At 40.3% G+C, this 26915-nt stretch overlaps 1 protein-coding gene across 1 annotated transcript in view; it reads left to right on the top strand.

Annotated features, from left to right (window-relative positions):
• LOC147961335 (uncharacterized) overlaps positions 1 to 7548 on the top strand; it is a 73347-nt gene extending 65799 nt beyond the window's left edge. The window contains exons 2-12 of the mRNA XM_087533770.1: positions 778 to 2373; positions 2452 to 2754; positions 2848 to 2931; positions 3372 to 3677; positions 3797 to 3986; positions 4155 to 4275; positions 4384 to 4616; positions 5509 to 5865; positions 5975 to 6121; positions 6535 to 6577; positions 7541 to 7548. Coding sequence (XP_087389896.1) covers positions 778 to 2373; positions 2452 to 2754; positions 2848 to 2931; positions 3372 to 3677; positions 3797 to 3986; positions 4155 to 4275; positions 4384 to 4616; positions 5509 to 5865; positions 5975 to 6121; positions 6535 to 6577; positions 7541 to 7548 — 3388 coding nt within the window. The remainder of the gene's footprint in view (positions 1 to 777; positions 2374 to 2451; positions 2755 to 2847; positions 2932 to 3371; positions 3678 to 3796; positions 3987 to 4154; positions 4276 to 4383; positions 4617 to 5508; positions 5866 to 5974; positions 6122 to 6534; positions 6578 to 7540) is intronic.
• The last annotated feature ends 19367 nt before the right edge of the window (positions 7549 to 26915 follow it).

Here is a 26915-nt window from a genome sequence, read left to right on the forward strand (position 1 = left end):
TATCAAGGGTGCATCATGGACAAAACGTGGTTGTCTAAGCCTAGGTACATCAAGTTTATTTTTTTGCGAACTAATAAGCAGTATAATTATGTCATGAACTGTTCTAATATGTAAAAAAAATAAATCCATGTAGGCACACAAATGAGTATGTACAGGGGGTAGACAAGTTTATAGAGTTTGCTTTTATTAAATCAACAAATGGAAACAAAATCTTATGTCCTTGCAAGATATGTTCGAACTCTAAATGGAAAACAGCAACTAAAGTACATGAACATTTGATATGTGATGGTTTCATGGAGGGGTATCATACATGGTTGTTTCATGGAGAATCTAGCCACTCTTGCCCTAATATTGAGGAGGTGGAAGTAGACAGTTCACTGGAAGATAATGAATTAGATGATTTCTTGCGAGACATAGCTTGTGGATTAGATGATGGGGGGTGTTGGAAGAGAACAATGAGGACAATAACAACCCTGGGACACATGTTGATGCTGATACCAAGGCTTATTTGAAGATGGTTGATGATGACAACAAAGAACTATACCCTGGGTGTAAAAACTTTTCGAAATTGCGGTTTATTGTAAAATTGCTCCACATTAAACTTCTTGGGCGATGGAGTGACAGAAGTTTTGACATGGTGCTTGAGTTACTTAGTGATGCATTCCCCAAAGGTTCAGTACTTCCCAAAAATTTCAATGAAGCTAAGAAAATAGTTAAATCTATTGGGCTTGGGTATGTTAATATTCATGCCTGTGAAAATGATTGTGTACTGTTCAGAAATGAATTGGATAAGGAGAGTCAGTGTCCAAAGTGTAAAACTTCAAGGTGGAAATCACAAAAGAAGAGTCCTGATGGGAAAAGAGTACATAGAGTTCCTAGAAAGGTTCTTCGCTATTTTCCTATTAAAAGAAGGCTTCAAAGGTATTTTATGTCCTCTAAAACTGCAACTGACATGAGGTGGCATGACGAACAACGGACCAAAGATGGTTTGATTAGGTGCCCTGCAGATGCTATTTTCTGGAACGATTTTGATTCCAAACAGCCATTAATTGGTAATGACAGTCGCAATTTTCGATTTGCTGCAACAACTGATGGCTTTAATCCATTTAGGTCAACAAGGACTACCTATAGTATTTGGCCAGTCTTTTTGATTCCATACAACCTTCCTCCTTGGATGTGCATGAAGCGGACTAATTTCATCCTTTGTTTGCTCATTCCTGGCCCTAAGGCACCTGGTGGCGATATGGATGTCTATCTTGAGCCTTTGGTAGATGATCTAGTAGATATGTACTATCATGGTGTAAAGACATTTGATGCTTCTAAGTCTGAAATATTTGATCTTCGTGCTGCCATCCTTTGCACCATACATGACTTTCCAGGTTTAGGCTACACTCATGGGTGTGCTACCCAGGGTGAGGTAGCTTGTCCTGAGTGCCATTCATTCACTTGTTCTCTACAATTAAAAAAGGGCAGTAAATATTGCTATATGGGACATCGTCGGTTCTTATCATCCGACCATAAGTTTAGGTCAGATGAAAAGTTATTTGATGGCAAGTCAGAGCATAGGACAGAACCTATACCTCTTACTGGTGAAGAAATTGATGATTTGACAGCAAATCTTGAAACATCCTTTGGAAAAGATCCAGCTGCCAAGAAGACAACAAAGAGAAAACGCAAAGAAGGTGAATTGCCTCCCCTGTATAAAAGAAGATCTGTGTGGTTTAAGTTGCCCTATTGGAAAGATCTGATGTTGCGTCATAATTTTGATGTTATGCATATAGAAAAAAACGTATGTGATAACATAGTTAACACACTTCTGGGCCTTGAGGGGAAATCAAAGGATAACGCAAATTCTCGCTTAGACATCCAAGCTTTGGGTATTATGGGGGACCTTCATCCTATTGTAGTAGAAGAGGGTAAATTATATATACCTCCAGCACAATATACTTTGACACCCGATCAGATGAAACATTTTCTCCAAGTCTTGATAGGAGTCAAGTTTCCACAAGGCTTTGCAGCTGATACACGGTGTTATATCCATGTTGCCGAGAAGAAGATTTTTGGACAAAAGAGCCATGATAATCACATTCTGTTGCAGCACCTACTTCCGCTTGCGATTCGAAAAATATTGCCAACAAGAGTATGTGCTGCATTGACTCGTGTTAGTAACTTCTTCAAGAAGATATGCTCACCAGTTATCCGTGTCAGTGATATGCAAATTCTGGAGGCTGAAATAGCTGAGACCTTAAGCATACTTGAAACTATATTCCTGCCAAGTTTTTTTGATGTCATGGTCCACTTGATGGTTCATTTGCCCGCCCAAGTTAGAATTGGTGGTCCAGTACACTTCCAGAGCATGTGGTCAGTAGAAAGGTGATCTTCTAAAAAATCTAATAGCAACCTTTTTTGCAAATGAATTTTTTATATAGTCTTACGGCCTATAATATGTAGGTATTTGGGGCACTGCAAAGGACATGTTCGCACTAGAAGCCATCCGGAAGGATCAATCGCTGAGGGTTATTTGTTTGATGAGAGCCTTACACTTTGTTCTCGCTATCTGAAAGGGTGTGAGACTAGGTTCACTCGGCAAGATAATAACATTGAGATGCTGAATAATGAAATGTCCAGTACTACTCCATACTTCTGCCACAAGGGGCAAGGTTTGGGTAGCATTGTATCATTATCAAACAATTCTTGGATCCAAGCACATAGATATGTCTTGTTCAACCACAGTGAAATAGAACCTTATGTGAAGTAAGTTGCCCACACTATAGTAATAGTATCTATTCTTTTCTTATCTTTCTTATAATAGCTAATTTGATATGCAATTATAGGAAGCACCACGAGCACTTATCCTCAATTGGTCTTCCCAATGAAAAAGCAATCAACACTATGCAACATGAGAACTTTCATGAGTGGTTTTGAGAGCATGTAAGTAGGACATGACTTGACCTATTGTGCTGAACATTAATCATGTTTACCCGTTGTAACTAACAACAATTCTATACTCAGGTGTTGGCATTAGTTGAAAGAGGCATAGAAGTATCAGAAGAAATGCAAATTTTAGCCTAAGAGCCTTTCATGATTGCTAGAAAATTTAACAGCTATACTACTAATGGGTTTGATTTTCATACACACTCAAGTGATGATGGTAGACCTATTCAAAACAGTGGAGTAGCTATAGCTGCACAAAATTCAAGAGGAGTAGATATATATTATGGCATTATTAGGGAGATAGTTGAGCTAAACTACCGCCAAAAAGGATATATGGTGTTATTTCGATGTGATTGGGTTGACAATCGTGAACAAGACAAATGGGTAAAACCCGATCAGTTTGGGGTTACAACTGTTAACTTCAACCATTTATTCAGTAATGGTGACAAGTTATCAGATGAACCTTTCATCTTAGCATCACAAGCCACACAAGTTTTCTATGTTCCAGAGGTTGATGATAAAGGCTGGTGTGCGGTTGTCCAAAACACAAAACCGCATGGCACCTACTCTATGGCTGCTGTGGATGATGAAAATGTGGATGATGAAAATGTAGATCTTGATAATGCTAATAAGGGGTTGTTAATTGATCTACACACAGATGTTGATCCCGACATTGATTATAACAAATTTTCTCATGTAAGGACTGATATACATGGAATAATTGTTGCTGCACCAAAGAGGAAGTAAGTGTGATAATGATTTTCCGCATTTTATTTGGTAGTTGTGTAAAATTTGGTTGTTATTTTAGTTGAAATACTTGCATGTAGTATAGATTGCTAACTCATTTGTAAACACTTACAAGAGCAGTAGCAAAAATGGCAGCCGCAACAAGAAGCGCAGAAGGAACTCCTGAATATGAACTTGAAAAGAACAGAAATGTAATTGAAGTACTTAGAAAACAAAATGAGAACATGAAGAGAACTTTGAATCTTAAAGGTTTAGCAGATGCATATGTGTCGGAAGGCCAACCTGCTCCTCGAAAGAAGAAAAAGGTGCTTACTTTCCAGATTTCTTCATGTTGCTTAATTTCCAGATTATAGTTTTGCATCATATACTAGTAAAACTATTACATCATCCACACACACACATGCACTATTTCCAGCGCACTATTTTCTATCCCATTTTGCATAGTTAACACTGATTTATGTGGTTAATTATAGAGACAAAAGCGAACTCCTGTTTCACAAACTCAAGCTCCAGACCGGCAATTGCGATCTACTACTTCAAGATTAACTACCGAAATTTCAACTGAACCTGAGGTTGTATTGAATGAACCTGAAGGTATGCTTCTTTACTTTGATGTATGTACCTTGCATTGCTTTGAAAGTAGTAAACCTATTTTCTGCATGTGTAGTACTAAACCTATTTTCTGCTCTTATTGTATATCAGGCCAGGAAAGGGAGGTTAGGAAAGTTACTACTATGAAAAGCATATGGGGAAGGCAAAACAAGCCTAAACTCAAGTTGGAAATCAATGAGTATGGTCAGCCTTGTGGTAAATCTGCTACACGGTTTGCTAACTTTGTGGGAACACAAATAAGAACCAAGGGTTTTCCGGTTGAATTTGATGATTGGAGGAAGGTTGATCTGTCCAGAAAACTTGCTTTGTGGACCGAGGCAAAGGTAATGAGATTTTGCAATACTTGGTTGCTGCTGCTATATTGTTATTGGTTGCTGCCATGTTTCTATATTTTTATTGGTTAATGTTGCTATGTCTTAGTGAGTTCCTGGATGCTATCTTAGTGTTAATGTTGCTATGTCTCAGTGAGTTCCTGGATGCTGCCATGCTTACTAGTGATTACGGAGTTAGTTTATGTTGTATTGTTCTCTAATGCCTATTTGCAAATGCCTATTGTCAGTTGTTTTGGGAATTATATGAAGGGGTTTTCCAATGGTATATGAAAACAGCACAAATTAAATGGAAAGACTTCAAAGCAGACCTAAAGAGGGATTATTATGATGAATCACACACATATGATGAACTTATAGCATCATGTGATGCTAGAGTTCATCCTGACCAATGGAAGTTGCTTGTTGCATTTTGGTTAACTCCAAAAGCCCAGGTATGCTCTTTGTTTGGTTGGTATATTATCCTCTGATTCTACTTGTGTGACATGATCTCTTTATCAAACCATTTGGTAGGCTCGCTCAATAAGAGGTAAAAATAATCGAGCACATCACACGCAAAATCACACATCCGGAAGTAAGAGTTTTGCTCGGGTTGACACTGAAATGGTATGCAACCATGCAATTTTTATTGTAAACTTGGATGTTTGTACATTTTTCTCATTGTTTTAATCTTTTTTATTACTTGACATAGACCGAGGAGCTCAAGCGTCGCCCACATAGACATGAATTGTTTATCGAAACACATACACATCGAATTAGTGGACTTCCTCAAGAAGGGTCTGCAGTAAGAATTGTAAGTTCAGATGCACATAAATTTGTTGATGCCTTTTATATTTTTGTTCATGTAGTAAATACTAGGAACACATAAAAATTCCTGAATTTACAGAAAGAACTTCAAGATGAAGCATTAAAGCACCCAGAATTGTTGGAGAATGGTATTAAGGAGGGTGATTTGTTTGCATTTGTTTGTGGAAAAGAAAAAAATGGATATGTTCGTGCTGTCGGTTTGGGGCCAACTCCATCTGACCTAGAGTTGCCAGGAACCCAGCAGTATAAATCTACAAAGCTTCAAATAGCAGTGGAAAAGTGTCGAGTGTCTAACCAAAAAGTGGAACATCTTCAAGACCAAATGGATGACATGAAGAACCAAATGGCTGAGATGAGGCAACTTATTCTATCTTCACAGGGGCAACGAGATGAAACCAATAGCACACCTGCACATGAATCAAATACTCCACACCAGGTAGCACTACTTCTATTGTATTGTACCTTTGCAATAGTGGAACATGTACTGCTATGATTTCATTGTAGTTTATTATATTTAACATCTACAATGCTTGATTTTGATATAGAACATAAGGACAAGAGAAGCTAGTAATACTGAAAAAGGTAATGCTATTCTAGAGGATGTGGCTGAGTCAAATGCTTCTATGCAAAATGATGACACTTTTACTGGAAGAAGAATTATTAATGTTGAGAAACATAACAGGCAACTAGGGGTAAATCTTTCCTTTCCTTTTGGCCTTTAATTGTCAATATGCTGGTTTATGAACTTTCTTCTTTAATCATATTCTGAATTGCAAATTTTCCCCGTAGGGTGGAAGAGATGTGATACTATATAGCATAACTAGACCTTTAAATGTCCCTATTGCCAAAGGAACAATTCAAACAACTAATCCAAAGGCTGTGGTGGGGGGGTGAGCCTTTTGGTTCTCAATATGTCGAAATTGTCATCTATTCGGTGTTCAAAAGGGAAACTCAGTTGCCTCGTCCGTATGGGAATGTGTTGACCATGGGAGATGCTAAGGGGAAATCGATTGCATGGCCATCTGCTATGGTAATAATCTAGAGCACTTGGTTTCTTTTCTTTTGTGCTAATCGCTCACCTATTAAGTAATGATTATTGTTGCAGATCAAAGATCCCAAGAAGACAACTAATGTGCCAGGAGGTGCAGGTACTATGATATACATCAAATTTACATGTCAATTAAATAAACACATTGTTTTTGAACTTACACATACTAGGAAACTACAATATGTACAATCATAACATGTTATTTTTATTTGTCCTGTAACTAAATTTAATGTGCCTAAGTCTGTTTCTGCCCACTTATCTGTTCTAAAGGCCATTCATGTATTGCAATAGTTGTTAATCTCCATATTTATGCACACATTTTTCTGTCCAGCCCTTGGTACTTCTCCCACCTTGGAGAAATTTAACAAGTAAATCTGCAGCTAGTTGTCAATCTCCATATTTATGTGCACCTTTTTTTGTTTATAGCTCCATTTTTATCCATACAAAATAGTAGATACAACTAGTGTGTTTAAACTCTTGGACAACTAAGTATTTAGTAATCTAGAAACTAAGCATATTCAACATGGCAACTAAATACTATACAGAGGGGGCACTTCTATTTTCTGGAACTAATCACTTGCAATGTTTGTAATTAGATAGTTGCACCTTAGTATATGAATAACACTTTCTTCCTTCGCAAGTGCATAGTTTGAAGGGACTATTGTAGATTTTTCAAGGGTCTCAAGTATTTCACAACCTTACCAAGGCTGTTCCTGCATTGAACTACACTTCTTAGAATACATTTATATATACTGCAGCTCTGCTCATCAAGCTTTGTTTTCTTTTGCTGAGCCTATCTTTAGCTGCTCTCATTCAGGTCATAGTAATAGTCCTTCTCAGGCTCTTCATGTTATCCAAAATGCCAGCGCTGTTGGCTTTGTACTTTATTCTGTACTATCTTCTTGATCTGAATGAAATTATCACCGGAATTATACACTAGGCATGCATAGTGCCAATGTACTAGTAATGATAGTACAGTAATGCCATTATCACTATTCAAGAGCTTTAAACAACTTTTGGGTTGATTACACTTCCTTAACAATTTCGTATGGAATATTTTCAGGTACTTAAGCACCTAGCATTGGATGTGAGGAGGACTTGGAGTATCATGGAACATACATGGCTGTTCGCAGTATTTTGGAAGCCAACTACAATCATGTCTGAATCTTATGTGTGTTTTGGACCATTTGGTGCTTCAAGTGTTTTGGAGTACAAATATTGTGCTCATGGATGTGACTTGTGTGCTCTGAACTAGTGTTTGAATTCTTTCAGACCAACAAATAGTGGCCCTTTTTATGTGACTTGTGTGTTCTGGATGGTTAAACTATATAGTTACCATCTATATGTGACAGGTTATGGATGTGACTTCTGGTTGTGTTTGTGAGCCTGTGTCAATATATATGCCTGTTTGTGAACCTATATATATGCCTGTTTGTGAAGCTATTATCATTGTTGTCCAATGTGTCCATCTTGATACTGTTTGTGGATTGCATTTGAGTGTAATTATGAAATTCTTTGTTTGGCTGTGCACTACTTTCCCAATAATTTATCTGTTGGTAAACAGATTGTTATAGAGCAACTGTCGACCATGCTTACTAGCTACATAGACAGAAAAAGTGCCAGCAAACATACATACTTAGAAGGACAGACTATGTGTCGGCCAAGATATATACATATATAGACAACATAAGTGTCGGCAAATCTGTAAATCTACCCAAGCAGAATATGTGTCAGGATAGGTATGCATCTAGAAGAACAACCTATGTGTCGACAAAAGTAGGGTGTAAGTACACACACTAACTGTCGGCGTACCTAGGGTGTGTGCCAGCATACCATCTGTCGGGGTAGGTGGGGTGTATGTGCACAAGTAAACTGTCCGCGTAGGTAGGGTGTATATCGACTAAAAAAGTGTCGGCAAGTGAACTTCTGTCGGCAATGCCTTTCCCCATAGCAATTCCTCCGACTCTTTACTCTTTTGTCAGCATATGTGTTAGCGACAGCTTAAGTGTCGGCAAAGACACCCTATGCCAACAGATTGTTGTGTCACCAAAACTTGACCGTGGTGTAGTGTATTATGATTGTTTTGAGAAAGTGTTGTCATCCGAGATTTATTATTATTGCTCGCTAGTTTATTATGCCATTGATATGAGTAAACATGAGACCTAAGAGTTATTGTGAATATGGTTAGTTCATAACCTTTTCTGAAAACTTGAATGTTGGCTTTACATATTTACAACAACAAGAGCAAACAGAGTTTGTAAATGTTTTTCTTTATCACTTTCAGTTTGTGAACTCAATTGCTTGAGGACAAACAAAGGTTTAAGCTTGGGGGAGTTGATACGTCTCCGTCGTATCTACTTTTCCAAACACTTTTGCCCTTGTTTTGGACTCTAACTTGCATGATTTGAATGGAACTAACCCGGACTGACGCTGTTTTCAGTAGAAACAAAAGTTCTCGGAATGACCTGAAACTCCACGGAGCGTCTTTTTGGCAATAATAAAAAATACTGGCAAAAGATCAAGACCAGGGGGCCCACACCCTAGCCACAAGGGTGGGGGCGCGCCTGCCCCCTGGGCCCGCCCCCTATCTCGTGGGCCCCCTGGAGCTCCTCCGACCTCAACCCCAACTCTATATATTCACTTTCGGGGAGAAAAAAATAAAGGAAAAGGATTCATCGTGTTTTACGATACGGAGCTGCCGCCAAGCCCTAAAACCTCTCGGGAGGGCTGGTCTGGAGTCCGTTCGGGGCTCCGGAGAGGGGAATCCGCCGCCATCGTCATCATCAACCATCCTCCATCACCAATTTCATGATGCTCACCGCCGTGCGTGAGTAATTCCATCGTAGTCTTGCAGGACGGTGATGGGTTGGATGAGATTTATCATGTAATCGAGTTAGTTTTGTTAGGGTTTGATCCCTAGTATCCACTATGTTCTGAGATTGATGTTGCTATGACTTTGCTATGCTTAATGCTTGTCACTAGGGCCCGAGTGCCATGATTTCAGATCTGAACCTATTATGTTTTCATGAATATATGTGAGTTCTTGATCCTATCTTGCATGTCTATAGTCACCTACTACGTGTTATGATCCGGCAACCCCGAAGTGACAATAGTCGGGACCACTCCCGGTGATGACCGTAGTTTGAGGACTTCATGTATTCACAATGTGTTAATGCTTTGGTCCGGTACTCTATTAAAAGGAGGCCTTAATATCCCTTAGTTTCCGCTAGGACCCCGCTGCCACGGGAGGGTAGGACAAAAGATGGCATGCAAGTTCTTTTCCATAAGCACGTATGACTATATTCGGAATACATGCCTACATTACATTGATGAATTGGAGCAAGTTCTGTGTCACCCTATGTTATGACTGTTACGTGATGAACCACATCCGGCATAATTCTCTATCACCGATCCAATGCCTACAAGCTTTCCATATATTGTTCTTCGCTTATTTACTTTTCCGTTGCTATTGTTATCATCACTACAAGATACCAAAAATATTACTTTTGCTACCATTACCACTACTATCATATTACTTTGCTACTAAACAGTTTGCTGCAGATATTAAGTTTCCAGGTGTGGTTGAATTGACAACATAGCTGCTAATACTTGAGAATATTCTTTGGCTCCCCTTGTGTCGAATCAATAAATTTGGGTTGAATATTCTACCCTCCAAAACTGTTGCGATCCCCTATACTTGTGGGTTATCAAGACTATTTTCCGGCGCCGTTGCCGGGGAGCATAGCTCTATTCTTTGAGTCACTTGGGATTTATATCTACTTATCATTATGAAGAACTTGTTTTGGACTCTAACTTGCATGATTTGAATGGAACTAACCCGGACTGATGTTGTTTTCAGCAGAATTGCCATGGTGTTATTTTTGATGCAGAAATAAAAGTTCTCGAAATGACCTGAAAATCAATGGAAATATTTCTGGAATATATAAAAAATACTGGTGAAAGAATTAACGTCAGGGGCCCACACCCTCTTCACGAGGGTGGGGGCGTGCCCACCCCCTGGGGCGCCCCCTGCCTCATGGCCCCCCTGATGCTCCACCAACCTCAACTCCAACTCTATATATTCATGTTCGGGGAGAAAAAAAATCAGAGAGAAGGATTCATCACGTTTTATGATACGGAGCCGCCGCCAAGCCTTAATATCTCTCGGGAGGGCTGATCCGGAGTCCGTTCGGGGCTCCGGAGAGGGGAATCCGTCGCCATCATCATCATTAACCTTCCTCCATCACCAATTTCATGATGCTCACCGCCGTGCGTGAGTAATTCCATTGGAGGCTTGCTGGACGGTGATGGGTTGAATGAGATTTATCATGTAATCGAGTTAGTTTTGTTAGGGTTTGATCCCTTGTATCCATTATGTTCTGAGATTGATGTTGCTATGACTTTGGTGTGCTTAATGCTTGTCACTAGGGCCCGAGTGCCATGATTTCAGATCTGAAATTATTATGTTTTCATGAATATATGTGAGTTCTTGATCATATCTTGCAAGTCTATAGTGACCTATTATGTGTTATGATCCGTTAACCCCGAAGTGACAATAATCGGGATACTTACTGGTGATGATCGTAGTTTGAGGAGTTCATGTATTCGCTAAGTGTTAATTCTTTGGTCCGGTACTCTATTAAAAGGAGGCCTTAATATCCCTTAGTTTCCTATAGGACCCCGTTGCCATGGGAGGGTAGGACAAAAGATGTCAAGCAAGTTCTTTTCCATAAGCACGTATGACTATATTCGAAATACATTCCTATATTACATTGATGAACTAGAGCTAGTTCTGTGTCACCCTATGTTATAACTGTTGCATGAGGAATCACATCCGACATAATTATGCAACACTGATCCATTGCCTACGAGCTTTTCACATATTGATCTTTTCTTAGATACTTTTCCGTTGCCTCTATTACAATCACTATAAAGCCAACACTATTTCTTTTGCTACCATTACCGCTACTATCATACTACTTTGCTACTAAATACTTTGCTGCAAATATTAAGTTTCCAGGTGTGGTTGAATTGATAACTCAGCTGCTAATACTTGAGAATAGTCTTTGGCTCCCCTTGTGTCGAATCAATAAATTTGGGTTGAATACTCTACCCTCTAAAACTATTGCAATCCCCTATACTTATGGGTTATCATAATTCCTCCTTCATGCCCCCCTAGATGGGGAGAGGTTCTCCCTGTGGTCCTTGGCCTCCATGGCGATGATGGCCCCCTCTGGGATCCTCGTCCTAGATAGATTTTTCGTGGCTACAGAGGCTTGCGGCGGTGGAACTCCTGAGCTCTCTTATGTCTGGGTTTTTTAGGATTTATAGGAAGGGTTGGCGTCGGTTTCACGTTAGGGGGCCCCACAAGGAGACCACAAGGACGGGTGGTGCACCCTAGGGGGTGGGGGCGCCCCCAACCTTGTGGTTAGCCCGGGACTCTTCTTCCGTATCTTTTTCTTCTAGTATTTTTTATATTTTCCAGAAAAATTCTCCGTCAATTTTCAGCTTGTTTCGAGAACTTTTATTTCTGCACAAAAACAACACCACGGTAGTTCTGCTGAAAACATCATGAGTCTGGGTTAGTTATTATCAAATCATACCAAAATCATTTGGAATTGTTGTAAACTTGTCATGAATACTTCATAAATTATAGATACGTCGTAGACGTATCAGCATCCCCAAGCTTAATTCCTGCTCGTCCTCGAGTAGGTAAATGGTAAAAGAAATATTTTATGAAGTGTGAATGCTATCAAGTGCACAAGTTTGATCAAATGAAAGTTCGAAGTGCTTTTTCTAGCATTATTCTTTATCATAAATAGTAGCGCATCTTCATAAAACTTCTCATGATCAAGTAACGAGCTAATCACATGTTAAAGTACAGACGGTAAACTTTCTTGAAAATTAACAAACCATGTTCTTAGTCATCAAACAATTGCAATTCATCTTATTTTCAGGAAGGGTCTATGTAAGAGCTTTGATTTAGCAGATTCCACATACTCAACTATCATTTAATCTTTCACAATTGCTAACACTCACGTGATATTTATGGGTTCAAAGTTTCAATTGGTCACAGAGAAAGATAGGGGCTTATAGTTTCGCCTCCAAACCTTTTACCTCTAGGGTAATGTCAACAATAACACTTTATGAAAACCTACATCCGAGTAGATATAAATATCCGGATCGCTCCAACACATAGTGATTGCCAAAGGAAAAAAGTATAAAAAGGAAAGGTGATGATCACCATGACTCTTGTATAAGGTTAGAAGATAAAAGTAAAAGATAGGACCTTCACAGAGGGAAGCAGAGGTTGTCATGCTCTTTTATGGTTGGATGCAAAAAATATTAATGCAAAATAATGTCACTTTATATTACCGCTTGTGATAATGACCTTTATTATGCAGTCCATCGCTTTTATTTCTTTGCTATCACAAGTTCGTATAAAGATTATTTTCTTCACACAAATAGATCATACATATTTAGAGAGCAATTTTTATTGCTTGCACCGACGACAACTTACTTGAAGGATCTTAGTCAATCCATAGGTAGGTATGGTGGACTATCATGGAAAATCTGGTTTAAGGGATGTTTGGAAGCACAAGCAGTATCTATACTTGGTGCAAAGAGTTTGGCTAGCATGAGAGGGAAAGGCAAGCTCAACATATTGGAGGATCCATGACAATATAACTTCTATTCGGATATAGGAAAACATAACCCATTATGTTTTCTTCCTTGTCCAACATCAACTTTTTAGCATGTCGTATGTTAATGAGTGCTCACAATTACAAAAGATGTCCAAGATAGCGTCGGATCACGGGTTCCGGCAAACCCTTGACGTTCGAACACTGGGGTGTGCGCGAAGATTTTCTCCCTATCGATCCACACCCTAGCTCTCTAAGATCTCGCAGATGAACTCAACGAACCCACAACATAGAAAGACACAAGATTTATACTGGTTCGGGCCACCGCTGTGGTGTACTACCCTACTCCAGTGTGGTGGTGATGGATTGCCTCTTGTGCTGATGAAGAACAGTTACAAGGGGAAGAACAGCCTCCTGAGGTTGATGTGTTCTTGTGCTTGGTCGACTTGTGATCAGGTCGATCCTCACTTATCTCTCGTCCCCTTGTGCTCTCTTTCTCTCTGTTTCTCTCCTTCTGGTTCTTTTCCGATCTTCCTCTTTCGTCCCCCTTCACTGTGGTGGCTAGTTCTACTTATATTGGCTCTGGTCCTCTTCCCAAATATTGAGCGGGAAGGAGCCAACAATGACTGATTCGAAAGGGGACAACTAGTACAAGTTATCCTGATAAAAGGTGGTCTTCGCCTGCCAAAGGCTCTGGTGGTGACGACGTCTTGGGTTCCATGGTGACCTCCGTCCTGCCGTCCTTCTGGTCTTGGTCTCGTTGCACCAATATGGAAACCTTTGCCTGATGCCTCGGTACTCCGCACCTGCGCTTGCCCCCTTGGCACCAAAGAGGAAACAAGGACACTACGCGCACTGGTGCCCGCCTGGCGCCCGCCTGGTCTCGATCGTCATGGCTCACCTCATGAGGACCTCGTGAGGTTTGTCTTGCCTTGATCTCTCCTCCCCTCACGAGCCTGCCTGGCGAGGCTTCTCCTGAGGAGGTCTTGCATCGTCCGCCTCGCGAGGTTTGGCCCCTAGCGAGGGTCTTGAATGTCTTGTCGATGAAGATGGGCCGTACAGACCTGCCAGCCCAGCCACGCCGTGGGCCGCAGGAAGGCAAGTCTGGGGACCCCCGTTCCCAAGACGCCGACAAATAGTATATTTATATGTGAAATCTCTCTTCCTTCAATATTCTTTCATGAATTGTTCCAGTGACCAATACTATGTTTCTAACTTTCAATAAATTTACGGCCTAAACTTATTATGTGTGAAGTCATTACTCCCCATGGTATAAGCATATGAAACATATATAAATTCAGGTTTATGATAATCAATTCATTCAACCATTTACTCATAGAATATAAGTGAAGCACGTGTGTAAGTGACAAAGTACTCCAAAAAGATATGAGTGAAGAATAATGAGTAGTCAAGTAATTAACTAGCCATGGGAGGTCTCTCACTCATTCCAGATTTCAGATCCAATGATTTTATTCAAACAGCAAATAAAATGAAAATACGCTCCAAGCAAAACACATATCATCTGACGAATAAAAATATAGCTCCGAGTAAGGTATACTGATGGTTTTGAAGACGAAAGAGGGGATGCCTTCCGGGGCATCCCCAATCTTAGGCGCTTGAGTCTTCCTTGAATATTACCTTGGGGTGCCATGGGATCCCCATGCTTAGGTCTTTCCACTCCTTATTCTCCTTGTATCGATATCTCACCCAAAACTTGAAAACTTCAATCACACAAAACTTAATGGAACTTTGTGAGATGGGTTAGTATGATAAAGAGTAAATCATTCACTTTGGTACTGTCAAAGACAAGATTCATAATTGTTATCACACAATGCCTACTGTACCATATCATTTCTACAATTTATATTGAGCAATATAAGCCATATAAACTACAAAACAAGCAAACTATGCATTGAAAATAGAATCTGCCAGAAACAGAACAGTATGTAATGATCTGAACAACAACCATATTATGCTACTCCAAATTTTTTGGAAAATCAAGCAACCTAGAAAATTTGTTTATTAATCTTCTGCAAAAAGAATCAGTATTTTATCACGCTTCTGTTAAAAATTAGAATTGTTTTCCTGAGTGCCAAAGTTTTTTGTTTTTCAGCAAGATCAAATCAACTATCACCGTAAGCCGTCCCAAAGGTCTTACTTGGCACTTTTTTGAAACTAAAGCTATAAAACATGATTACTAAAGTATCTTAATGACATGAACACATAAAAACAGTAAGGATAGATATTGGTTTGTCTCCCAACAAGCGCTTTTCTTTAATGCCTTTTCAGCTAGGCACGATGATTTCAATGGTGCTCATATAAAAGATAAGAATTGAAACATAATGGGAGCATCATGAAGAATATGACTAGCACATTTAAGTCTAACATAATTCCTATGCATAGGGATTTTGTGAGCAAACAAGTTATGGGAACAAGAATCACCTAGCATAGGAAGGGAAAACAAGCATAACTTCAAGATTTTAATCACATAGAGAGGAAACTTGATATTATTGCAATTCCTACAAGAATATATATATTCCTCCCACATAATAATTTTCAGTAGCATCATGAATGAATTCAACAATATAGTTATCACAGAAAGCATTCTTTTCATGATCCACAAGCATAGAAATTTTACCACTCTCCACATAAGCAAATTTATTCTCATGAATAGTAGTGGGAGCAAACTCAAAACAATAAGGATCATGTGAGGCATAATCCAATTGAACATTAAAATCAAGATGACAAGTTTCATGGTTATCATTATTCTTTATAGCATACATGTCATCACAATAATCATCATAGATAGCAACTTTGTTCTCATAATCAATTGGAACCTCTTCCGAAATAGTGGAATCATCATTAAATAAAGTCATGACCTCTCCAAATCCACTTCCATAAATATTATAAGATTCAACACCCTCCAAAATAGTGGGATCATTACCTTGGGTTGACACACTTCCAAACCCACTTTCAATGGTAATTTTATTCATACTCTAAAAGATACAAGTGAAGTTCATAAAGCATTCTACAAATAATATATATTTACCAATATCCAAGCTCAAAATATATAAGTGAAGCACACGAAGCATTCTATAAAGCCATACTCAAAAGATTTAAGTGAAGCACAAAGAGCATTCTACAAATCAATGAAGGGGTATCTCACACTAGAATGGAGCATAAAGGAAAAGAAAGGAAAAATAACCTCAAAAGACACATATCATTTGAACAAAACAAAACTGAGGTATACCGATAATTGTTGAAGAAGAAAGATGGGATGCCAACCAGGGCATCCCCAAGCTTTGATGATTGAGTATCCTTGAAATATTTACTTGGGGTGCCTTGGGCATCCCCAAGGTTGAACTCTTGCATCTCCTTATTCTTCTCATATTGGTAACTCCACGTTCTTCGAACACTTCATCCACACAAAACTTAACAAAAACTTTGTGAGATTCGTTAGTATAACAAAGCAAACCACTACCTCTAGGTACTGTTGTAAACTCATTCGAATTTCATATTAGCATTATATCTACTGTATTCTAACTTCACCATGGTTCATACCCCCCGGATACTACCCATAGATTCATCAAAATAAGCAAACAACACATAGAAAACAAAATCTATCAACAACTGGACAGTCTGTAGCAATCTGGAACTGTTGTATACTTCTGTAACTTCAAAAATTGTAGAAAATTAGGACTGTCTAAACAATTTGCAGAGAAGTACTGTGTATAAATTTCAAGATTTTATCGCGCTCCGTTAAAAATGAAAATTGAAAGACAACAAGAAAAGTTTATGTTTTTCTGCTGCACACACTAAACAAGCAATTTAAACATCCTATTACCAAAACTTGGCACATTATTTTTAGAATACAATGAATATATACAAGGGGATACTTATTTTTGAGAACCTTCCATGAAACGTTCTACATTGTTTCCATGAGCATGAACACAAGTGTTCAAGGTCGACCCTCACTTCTCCAATGCACAACCTTCCAATCATTTCTCTTTTTGAAAAAGTTTTTAGGCATAAGAGGCATGAAATTTACAAACATCCCCGGCAACGGCGCCAGTAAAGAGCTAGATAATCCTCAAGTGCAACGAATCATCGTAGCACTTTCCAAAGGTGGAAGTGATAAGTATGAAGTGTCGAACCTACAAGGAGCTAAAGGTAAGATCAATATTCTCCCAAGTCCCATCTGCCATTGATACAACTCTACGGACACCGAACGTTTGCTTCCAACTAGAAATGAAAATAAAACTACGTTGTGGGTATGAAGAGGATAACTTTGCATGATATTGGAGAACAAAAGTATAGAAGTAGGTGTTGTTATCATAAAGTTAGAATATATTACTATATATTATAAATAGCGAGTGTGGAATAATGATGGGTCGGTGTGCGGAATTGTCCTAGGTAATTGTTAACAAGATCGGTAGTCATCATTGCAATTTCATATGAGGGAGAGGCATAAGCTAACATACTTTCTCTTATTGGATTGTATGCACTTATGATTGGAACTCTAGCAAGCATCCGCAACTACTAAAGATCATTAAGGTAAAACCCAACCATAGCATTAAAGAATCAAGTCCCCTTTATCCCATAAGCAACAACCCCTTACTCGGGTTTAAGCTTCTGTCACTCTAGCAACCCACTATAAGTGAATCATGAACGTATTGCAACACCCTACATCGGGAATCCTTCATGTGTGCGTGGCACGGAAGACACCATAGGACAGCACCAAATAAAACATACAACTCAAACCAATCTGATCATCAATCAACCCAAAAGATAAAGGAAATCTACTCAAAACATCATAGGATGGCAACACATCATTGGATCATAATATGTGGCATAAAGCACCATGTTCAAATAGGGGATTATAGCAGGGTGCGGGAGAGTGGACAGGGTAAAAGAGATGAGGATGGTGATGTTGATGAAGACGATCACCGCAGCGATGGTTCCCCCGGGGGCACTCTGGAGCCATCGAAAGAGAGGGGAAGAAGTTATCGCCCTTGTGCTTCCTCCTCCATGGCCTCCCGCTAGATGGGGAGAGGTTCTCCCTCTGGTCCTTGGCCTCCATGGCAATGATGGCCCCCTCCGGGATCCTCCTCCATGGCTCCGGTGATGATGGCCCCCTCCGGTAGGGTGCCAGAGAGGGCCTGGATTGATTTTTCATGGCTACAGAGGCTTGCGGTGGCGGAACTCCCGATCTCTCTTCTGTTCTGGTTTTTTAGGATTTATAGGAAAGTTTTGCGTTGGTTTCACGTCAGGGGGACCCACAAGGTGATCATAAGGACGGGTGGCGCCTCCCACCCTTGTGGTTATCCCGGGACTCTTCTTCTATATTTTTTCTAGTATTTTTTATATTTTCCAGAAAAATTCTTCGTCAATTTTCAGCTCGTTCCGAGAACTTTTATGTCTGCACAAAAACAACACCACGGTAGTTCTGTTGAAAACAACATCAGTCCGGGTTAGTTCCAATCAAATCATACCAAAATCATATGGAATTTTCGTAAACATGGCATGAATACTTCATAAATTATAGATATGTTGGAGACGTATCAAGCATCACCATATTCAGGGTGCACATAGTTGTCATCTTCTTCTTCTTCTTCTTCGTTGTCTTCCATCATAACCCCTCTTTCTCCATGCTTGATCCAAACATTATAGTTTGGCATTAAACCCTTATAACGCAGGTGGGTGTGAAGGATTTTCCGGTCAGAGTAAGATTTCATATTACCACATATAGGGCATGGACAACACATAAAGCCATTCTGCTTGTTTGGCTCAGCCACTTCGAGAAAATTATACACGCCCTTAATGTACTTGGAGGTGCGTCTGTTACCTTACATGCATTGTCGGTTCATCTGCGTGCATTATATATAACTATTACAAACACCTGTGCGTTGCAACGAGCAAATAAAAGTGCGCTTCATGTGCCATTTCTTATATCCCAGGCTGATAAACCAGAGTAATAATGTTAAACTCTTATTTTTGTTCAGAGCTTGAAGTGTGGACATGAAGAACCAACCTAACTTCCTACATCCGTTGGAAGAGTAGTTGTGCATGGAATAGTATGTGAATCGGTTATATGTTTTGCTTTTTGAAAAAAAACACAAATGTTTCTTTATTTTTTAAGAAATTGAATATTTTTATTTTTTATTAGAACTGGAACATGTTTTGAAGTCGAACATTATATAAACACACGATTTCATGATTGTTTTTAATGATTTTGTGAACAGTTATAATTGGTTTTTAATTGGAACCATTTTTTTGGGAATTTTCATCATTTCTTAAAAAGTTTAAACATCTAGGGAGGGGGCGGCAGCCCTAGGGGTGGCTTGGCCTCGAAGCCAAGTGGAGGCGCCCCCACCCCTTAGGGTTTCCAACCCTAGGCGCATGGGAGGCCCAAGGGGGAACCAGCCCACCAGGGGCTGGTTCCCACCCCCTTCAGCCCATGGGGCCCTCCGGGATTGGTGGCCCCACCCGGTGGATCCCCGAGACCCTTCCAGTGGTCCCGGTACAATACCGATGACTCCCCCGAAACTCTCCCGGTGACCGAAACTGGACTTCCTATATATAAATCTTTACCTCCGGACCATTCCGGAACTCCTCGTGACGTCCGGGATCTCATCCGGGACTCTGAACAACTTTTGGTTAACCGCATACTAATATCTCTACAACTCTAGCGTCACCGAACCTTAAGTGTGTAGACCCTACAGGTTCGGGAGACATGTAGACATGACCGAGACAACTCTCCGGTCAATAACCAACAGCGGGATCTGGATACCCATGTTGGCTCCCACATGCTCCATGATGATCTCATCGGATGAACCACGATGTCGAGGATTCAATCAATCCCGTATTCAATTCCCTTTGTCTATCGGTACGATACTTGCCCGAGATTCGATCGTCGGTATCCTGATACCTCGTTCAATCTCGTTACTGGCAAGTCTCTTTACTTGTTCGATAACACATCATCCCGTGATCAACTCCTTGGTCACATTATGCACATTATGATGATGTCCTACCGAGTGGGCCCAGAGATACCTCTCCGTTTACACGGAGTGACAAATCCCAGTCTCTATTCGTGCCAACCCAACAGACACTTTCGGGGATACCCGCAGTGCACCTTTATAGCCACCCAGTTACGTTGTGACATTTGGTACACCAAAAGCATTCCTACGGTATCCGGGAGTTGCACAATCTCATGGTCTAAGGAAATGATACTTGACATTAGAAAAGCTTTTAGCATACGAACTACACGATCTTGTGCTAGGCTTAGGATTGGGTCTTGTCCATCACATCATTCTCCTAATGATGTGATCCCGTTATCAACGACATCCAATGTCCATGGTCAGGAAACCGTAACCATCTATTGATCAACGAGCTAGTGAACTAGAGGCTTACTAGGGACATGGTGTTGTCTATGTATCCACACATGTATCTGAGTTTCCTATCAACACAATTCTAGCATGGATAATAAACGATTATCATGAACAAGGAAATATAATAATAACTAATTTATTATTGCCTCTAGGGCATATTTCCAACAACTCCACCATTCAATATAAATACGTATCCGGTTTAGTGTCAAAGCCTGCTTCGACGTAACCATTTACGACAAGCTCTTTGTCACCTCCATAAACGAGAAACATATCCTTAGTCCTTTTTAGGTATTTCAGGATGCTCTTGACCACTGTCCAGTGATCCACTCCTGGATTACTTTTGTACCTCCCTGCTAAACTTATAGCAAGGCACACATTAGGTTTGGTACACAACATTGCATACATGATAGAACCTATGGTTGAGGCATAGGGAATGACTATCATTTTCTCTCTATCTTCTGTAGTGGTCGAGCGTTGACTCTGACTCAACTTCACACCTTATAATTCAAGCAAGAACCCTTTCTTTGACTGATCCATTTTGAACTTTTTCAAAACTTTATCAAGGTATGTGCTTTGTGAAAGTCCAATTAAGTGTCTTGATCTATCTCTATAGATCTTGATGCCTAATATATAAGCAGCTTCACCGAGGTCTTTCATTGAAAAACTCTTATTCAAGTATCCTTTTATGCTATCTAGAAATTCTGTATTATTTCCAATCAACAATATTTCATCTACATATAATATTAGAAATGCTATAGAGCTCCAAAAGTCTGTATAAAACCATATGCTTTGATCACACCATCAAAGCGTATATTCCAACTCCGAGAGGCTTGCACTAGTCCATAAATGGATCGCTGGAGCTTGCACACTTCGTTAGCACCTTTAGGATCGACAAAACCTTCTGGTTGCATCATATACATCTCTTATTTAAGATATCCATTAAGGAATGCAGTTTTGACATCCATTTGCCAAATTTCATAATTATAAAATGCGGCAATTATAATCATGATTCGGACAAACTTGAGCATCGCTACGGGTGAGAAGGTCTCATCATAGTCAACTCCTTGAACTTGTCGAAAACCTTTCGCAATAAGTCGAGCTTTGTAGACAGTAACATTACCGTCAGCGTCAGTCTTCTTCTTGAAAATCAGTTTATTCTCTATGGCTTGCCGACCATCGGGCAAGTCAACCAAAGTCCACACTTTGTTCTCATACATGGATCCCATCTTAGATTTCATGGCCTCAAGCCATTTTGCAGAATCTGGGCTCATCATCGCTTCCTCATAGTTCGTAGGTTCGTCAGGGTCAAGTAACATGACCTGCAGAATATGATTACCGTACCACTCTGGTGTGGATCATATCCTGGTTGGCCTAAGTGGTTCGATAGTAACTTGATCTAAATTTTCATGATCATCATCTTTAGTTTCCTCACTAATTGGTGTAGGAATCACTGGAACTGATTTCTGTGATGAACTAGTTTCCAATTCGGGAGAAGGTACAATTACCTAATCAAGTTCTACTTTCCTCCCACTCACTTCTTTCGAGAGAAACTCCTTCTCTAGAAAGGATACATTCTTAGCAACGAATATCTTGCATTCGGATCGGTGATAGAAGGTGTATCCAACAGTCTCCTTTGGGTATCCTATGAAGATACATTTCTCCGATTTGGGTTCGAGCTTTTTCACATAAGAATCGCAACCCCAAACTTTAAGAAACGAGAGCTTAGGTTTCTTGCTAAACCACAGTTCATATGGCCGGTGTCGTCTCAACGGATTTAGATGGTGTCCTATTTAATGTGAATGCAGCCGTATCTAAAGCATAACCCCAAAACGATAGCGGTAAATCGGTAAGAGACATCATAGATCACACCATATCTAATAAAGTACGGTTACGATGTTCGGACACACCATTACGCTGTGTTGTTCTAGGTGGCGTGAGTTGCGAAACTATTCCACATTCTTTCAAATGAAGACCAAACTCATAACTCAAATATTCTCCTCCACGATCAGATCGTAGAAACTTTACTTTCTTGTTACAATGATTTTCCACTTCACTCTGAAATTCTTTGAACTTTTAAAATGTTTCACACTTATGTTTCATTAAGTAGATATACCCATATCTTCTCAAATCATCTGTGAAGGTCAGAAAATAACGATACCCGCCGCGAACCTCAACACTCATCAGACCGCATACATCAGTATGTATTATTTCCATTAAGTCAGTGGCTCGCTCCATTTTTCCGAAGAACGGAGTCTTAGTCATCTTTCCCATGAGGCATGGTTCGCAAGCATCAAGTGATTCATAATCAAGTGATTCCAAAAGTCCATCAGCATGGAGTTTCTTCATGCCTTTACACCAATATGACCTGAACGACAGTGCCACAAATAAGTTGCACTATCATTATTAACTTTGCATCTGGTGGCTTCAATATTATGAATATGTGTATCACTACAATCAAAATTCAACAAAAATAGACCACTCATCAAGGGTGCATGACCATAAAAGATATTAGTCATATAAATAGAACAACCATTATTCTCTGATTTAAAAGAATAACCGTCTCGCATCAAACAAGATCCAGATATAATGTTCATGCTCAACGCTGGCACCAAATAACAATTATTCAGGTCTAAAACTAATCCCGACGGTAGATGTAGAGGTAGCGTGCCGACGGCGATCACATCAACCTTGGAACCATTTCCGACGTGCATCTTCACCTCGTCCTTAGCCAATCTTCATTTAATTCGTAGCCCCTATTTCGAGTTGCAAATATGAGAAACAGAACTAGTATCAAATACCCAGGCGCTACTACGAGCATTATTAAGGTCCACATCAATAACATGTATATCAAATATACCTTTCACTTTACCATCTGATAATCCACAAGTATAGGGGATCGCAACAGTTTTCGAGGGTAGAGTATTCAACCCAAATTTATAGATTCGACATAAGGGGAGCCAAAGAATATTTGAGGGTATTAGCAGCTAAGATGTCAATTCAGCCACACCTGGAGATTAATTATCTGCAGCAAACTGACCAGTAGAAAACTAGTTTGATAGTTTTGATAGTAGTGACAACAGCAATAGTAACAGTAACAGTGATAGCAGTAATCTTGTAGAAAGTGTAACTATGATAATAACAGTAGTAACTTAGCAGAAACAATATGGAAAAGTTCGTAGGCATTGGATCGATGACTTGTTGGATGATATTCATCATGTGACAGTTATAACGTAGGGCGATACGGCACCAGCTCCAGTTCATCAATATAATGTAGGCATGTGTTCTGTAAATAGTCATACGTGCTTTATTAAAAGAACTTGCATGCCATATTTTGTCCTACCCTCCCATGGCAGCGGGATACATATTGGAAACTAAGGGATATTAAGGCCTCCTTTTTATAGAGAACCGGAACAAAGCATTAGCACATAGTGAATAAATGAACTCCTCAAACTATGGTCATCATCGAGAGTGGGCCCGGTTGTTGTCACTCCAGGGTTGTCGGATCATAACACGTAGTAGGGGACTATAACTTGGAAGATCGGATCTAGAACATGGATATAATGGTGATAACATAAATGGTTCAGATCTGAAATCATGGCACCCGGGCCCAAAGTGACAAGCATTAAGCATAGCAAAGTCATAGCAACATCAATCTAAGAACTTAGTGGATACTAGGGATCAGGCCCTAACAAAACTAACTCGATTACATGATGAATCTCATCCAACTCCTCACCGACTAGCGAGCCTATGAAGGAATTACTCACTATCGGTGGGGAGCATCATGGAATTGGTGATGGAGAAGGGTTGGTGATGACGAAGAACGAAGACCCCCCTCTCCGGAGCCCCAAACAGACTCCAGATCTTCCCTCCCAAGGAAGAACAGGGCTTGGAGACGGCTCCGTCTCGTGGATCGCGATAATTCTTTTCTCCCTGATTTTTCTGTAAAAATAGGAATTTATATTGTCAGGGTTGAGGTATGCGGGGCCACCAGGTGGGTAGAACCCACATGGGCGCGCCAGGAGAGGGGGCGCGCCCTGGTGGGTTGTGCCCACTCAGGGGCCCCTCTCCGGTAGGTCTTGGCTCCAGAAATACTTATATAATATATAAAAATTCCTCGCAAAGTTTCGTTCCATTCCAAGAAATTTTGTTTCTGCACAAAACCAACACCATGGCCCACCTGTGTGCAAAGCACGTCGGTAGAACCAGTCTCATGAACGCGGTCATGTAATGTCTGTCCGGGCCGCTTCATCCAACAATACCGTCGAAATGTAAGACGTTGGTGGTAAGACATATGACTATTATCACCCACAACTCTTTGTGTTCTACTCGTGCATATCATCTACGCCTAGACCTGGCTCGGATGTCACTATTGGGGAACGTAGCATGCAATTTCAAAATTTTCCTACACTCACGCAAGATCTATCTAGGAGATGAATAGCAATGAGAGGGGGAGAGCATCTTCATACCCTTGAAGATCGCAAAGCGGAAGCGTTTATCAACATGGTTGATGTAGTCATACACCTTCACGATCCGTCCCGATCAAGTACCGAACGTACGACACCTCCGCGTTCAGCACACGTTCAGATCGATGATGTCCTCATTGTCGCAACTACTCATGTACTACTACTACTACATCTATGAAAACTTGCATCGACCACTCGGAGATGTTCCCTGCAAACATAGATCACTAGCTTCACATTTCTATTCACAAGACCTAAAATTTCCTATTCTATTCAAAACACATAAAATAGTCAACAAAAACCTACATTTACTCAAATGACATATTATTCTATTAAAAACCTACATTCTATAATGTCTACATTCGAATTACTTACATTCCACAAGAATAGGAGAGGGAAGGGATGGAGGGAGGAGGGAGGGAGGAAGGAGGGGGTAGGAAGGAGGGGGGAGGAAGGAGGGGGGAGGAGGAGGGAGGTAGGAGTACCTACCTCACTAGCGGTGGGTGGGTGACTGAAAGCACAAGTGCTCCTTGGGTGGTTTTGGTAATTAATGTCAACATATATCTTGTTGGACTAATGTTCTTATTTAGTATATTTCAGATAAGTTCCAAAATGGAGTAGCATGGACAAGGGGATGTGGAACCCCTTCAAGATGCTAAGGACAAAGGATTGGCTCAAGCTCAAAAGCTCAAAACTCTAGATTTTCATTTTAGTGATCTAAGATCACATTGTGTCCATAGGAAAGCCAATACTATTAAAAGGGGATGAGGTATTGCTTAATGGCTTGCTTGCTCAAAATGCTTAGCGATATGCTCCAAAAACCCTCAACTACTTTATCATATCCACATATGTCCCAAACCAAAAGTCAAACTCGGCCCCACCGAAATATTCTATCGGGTGCCACCGAGTTCACTTGACATAGCCACTGCCACAAACCCTAATCAATTCGTTCTCACCGAGATGGGCTCGCAAACTCTGTGTTACCTATTGTAATTAATTCGGTCCCACCGAGATAAGCAATCGGTCCCACCGAGTTTGCCTGACCAACTCTCTGTTTTGCTTATTACCAAAATTGGTCCCACCGAGTTTGTGTAATCGGTCAAACTGAGATGAGGTTTTACCCTAACCCTAGCACATCGAATCCACCGAGTTGATCATATCGGTCCCACCGAAATGCCTAACGGTCACATTTTGAACTGAATTGGTCCGACCGAGTTTTCTGATCCGGTCCCACCGAGTTTGGTGAATTGTGTGTAACGGTTAGATTTTGTGTCGAGGTTATATATACCCCTCCACCCTTCATTATGGGGAGAGCCATCAGAACGTGCCTACACTTCAGCATTCATTTTCTGAGAGAGAACCACCTACTCATGTTTTGAGACTAAGATATTCCGTTCCAACCATTTGAATCCTGATCTCTAGCCTTCCCCAAGTTGCTTTCCACTCAAATCATCTTTCCACAAAATCCAAATCTGTGAGAGGGAGTTGAGTGTTGGGGAGACTATCATTTGAAGCACAAGAGCAAGCAGTTTATCATCAACCACTACTGCAGTATGCTGCTAATGCGACACTACGATCAGAGACCCTTCGACGAAACTGTGTGCGATGCCATAATTGCAAATGGTGGTGTGAAAAAACCGTCAAAAAAGGTGCAAAATGTTTGCGATGGAGGATGCATCAAACACAGTTCAGATTTTAGTTGCATGTGCGATCCAGGGCATATGGTTCAGCTTAGTTAACCGTTTGCGATGAGGAGGAACAAAAGAAACGGGAAGCCAGATGAAGGTGTGTGCGATGTACATCATACGGTTCACTCGGATGAATTGTTTGTGATTAGGCAACACAAAAGAAACGGGCAGCCGGATGAAGGTGTGTGCGATATACGTCATCCGGTTCACTCGGATGAACTGTTTGCATTGAGGCAAGAGAACAGAAACGGTTCAATATAA

The sequence above is a fragment of the Triticum urartu genome, chromosome 7A (genome assembly GCF_056163025.1).
Source record: "Triticum urartu cultivar PI428250 chromosome 7A, HENAU_Tu73, whole genome shotgun sequence".
NCBI classification, from domain to species: Eukaryota; Viridiplantae; Streptophyta; class Magnoliopsida; order Poales; family Poaceae; genus Triticum; species Triticum urartu.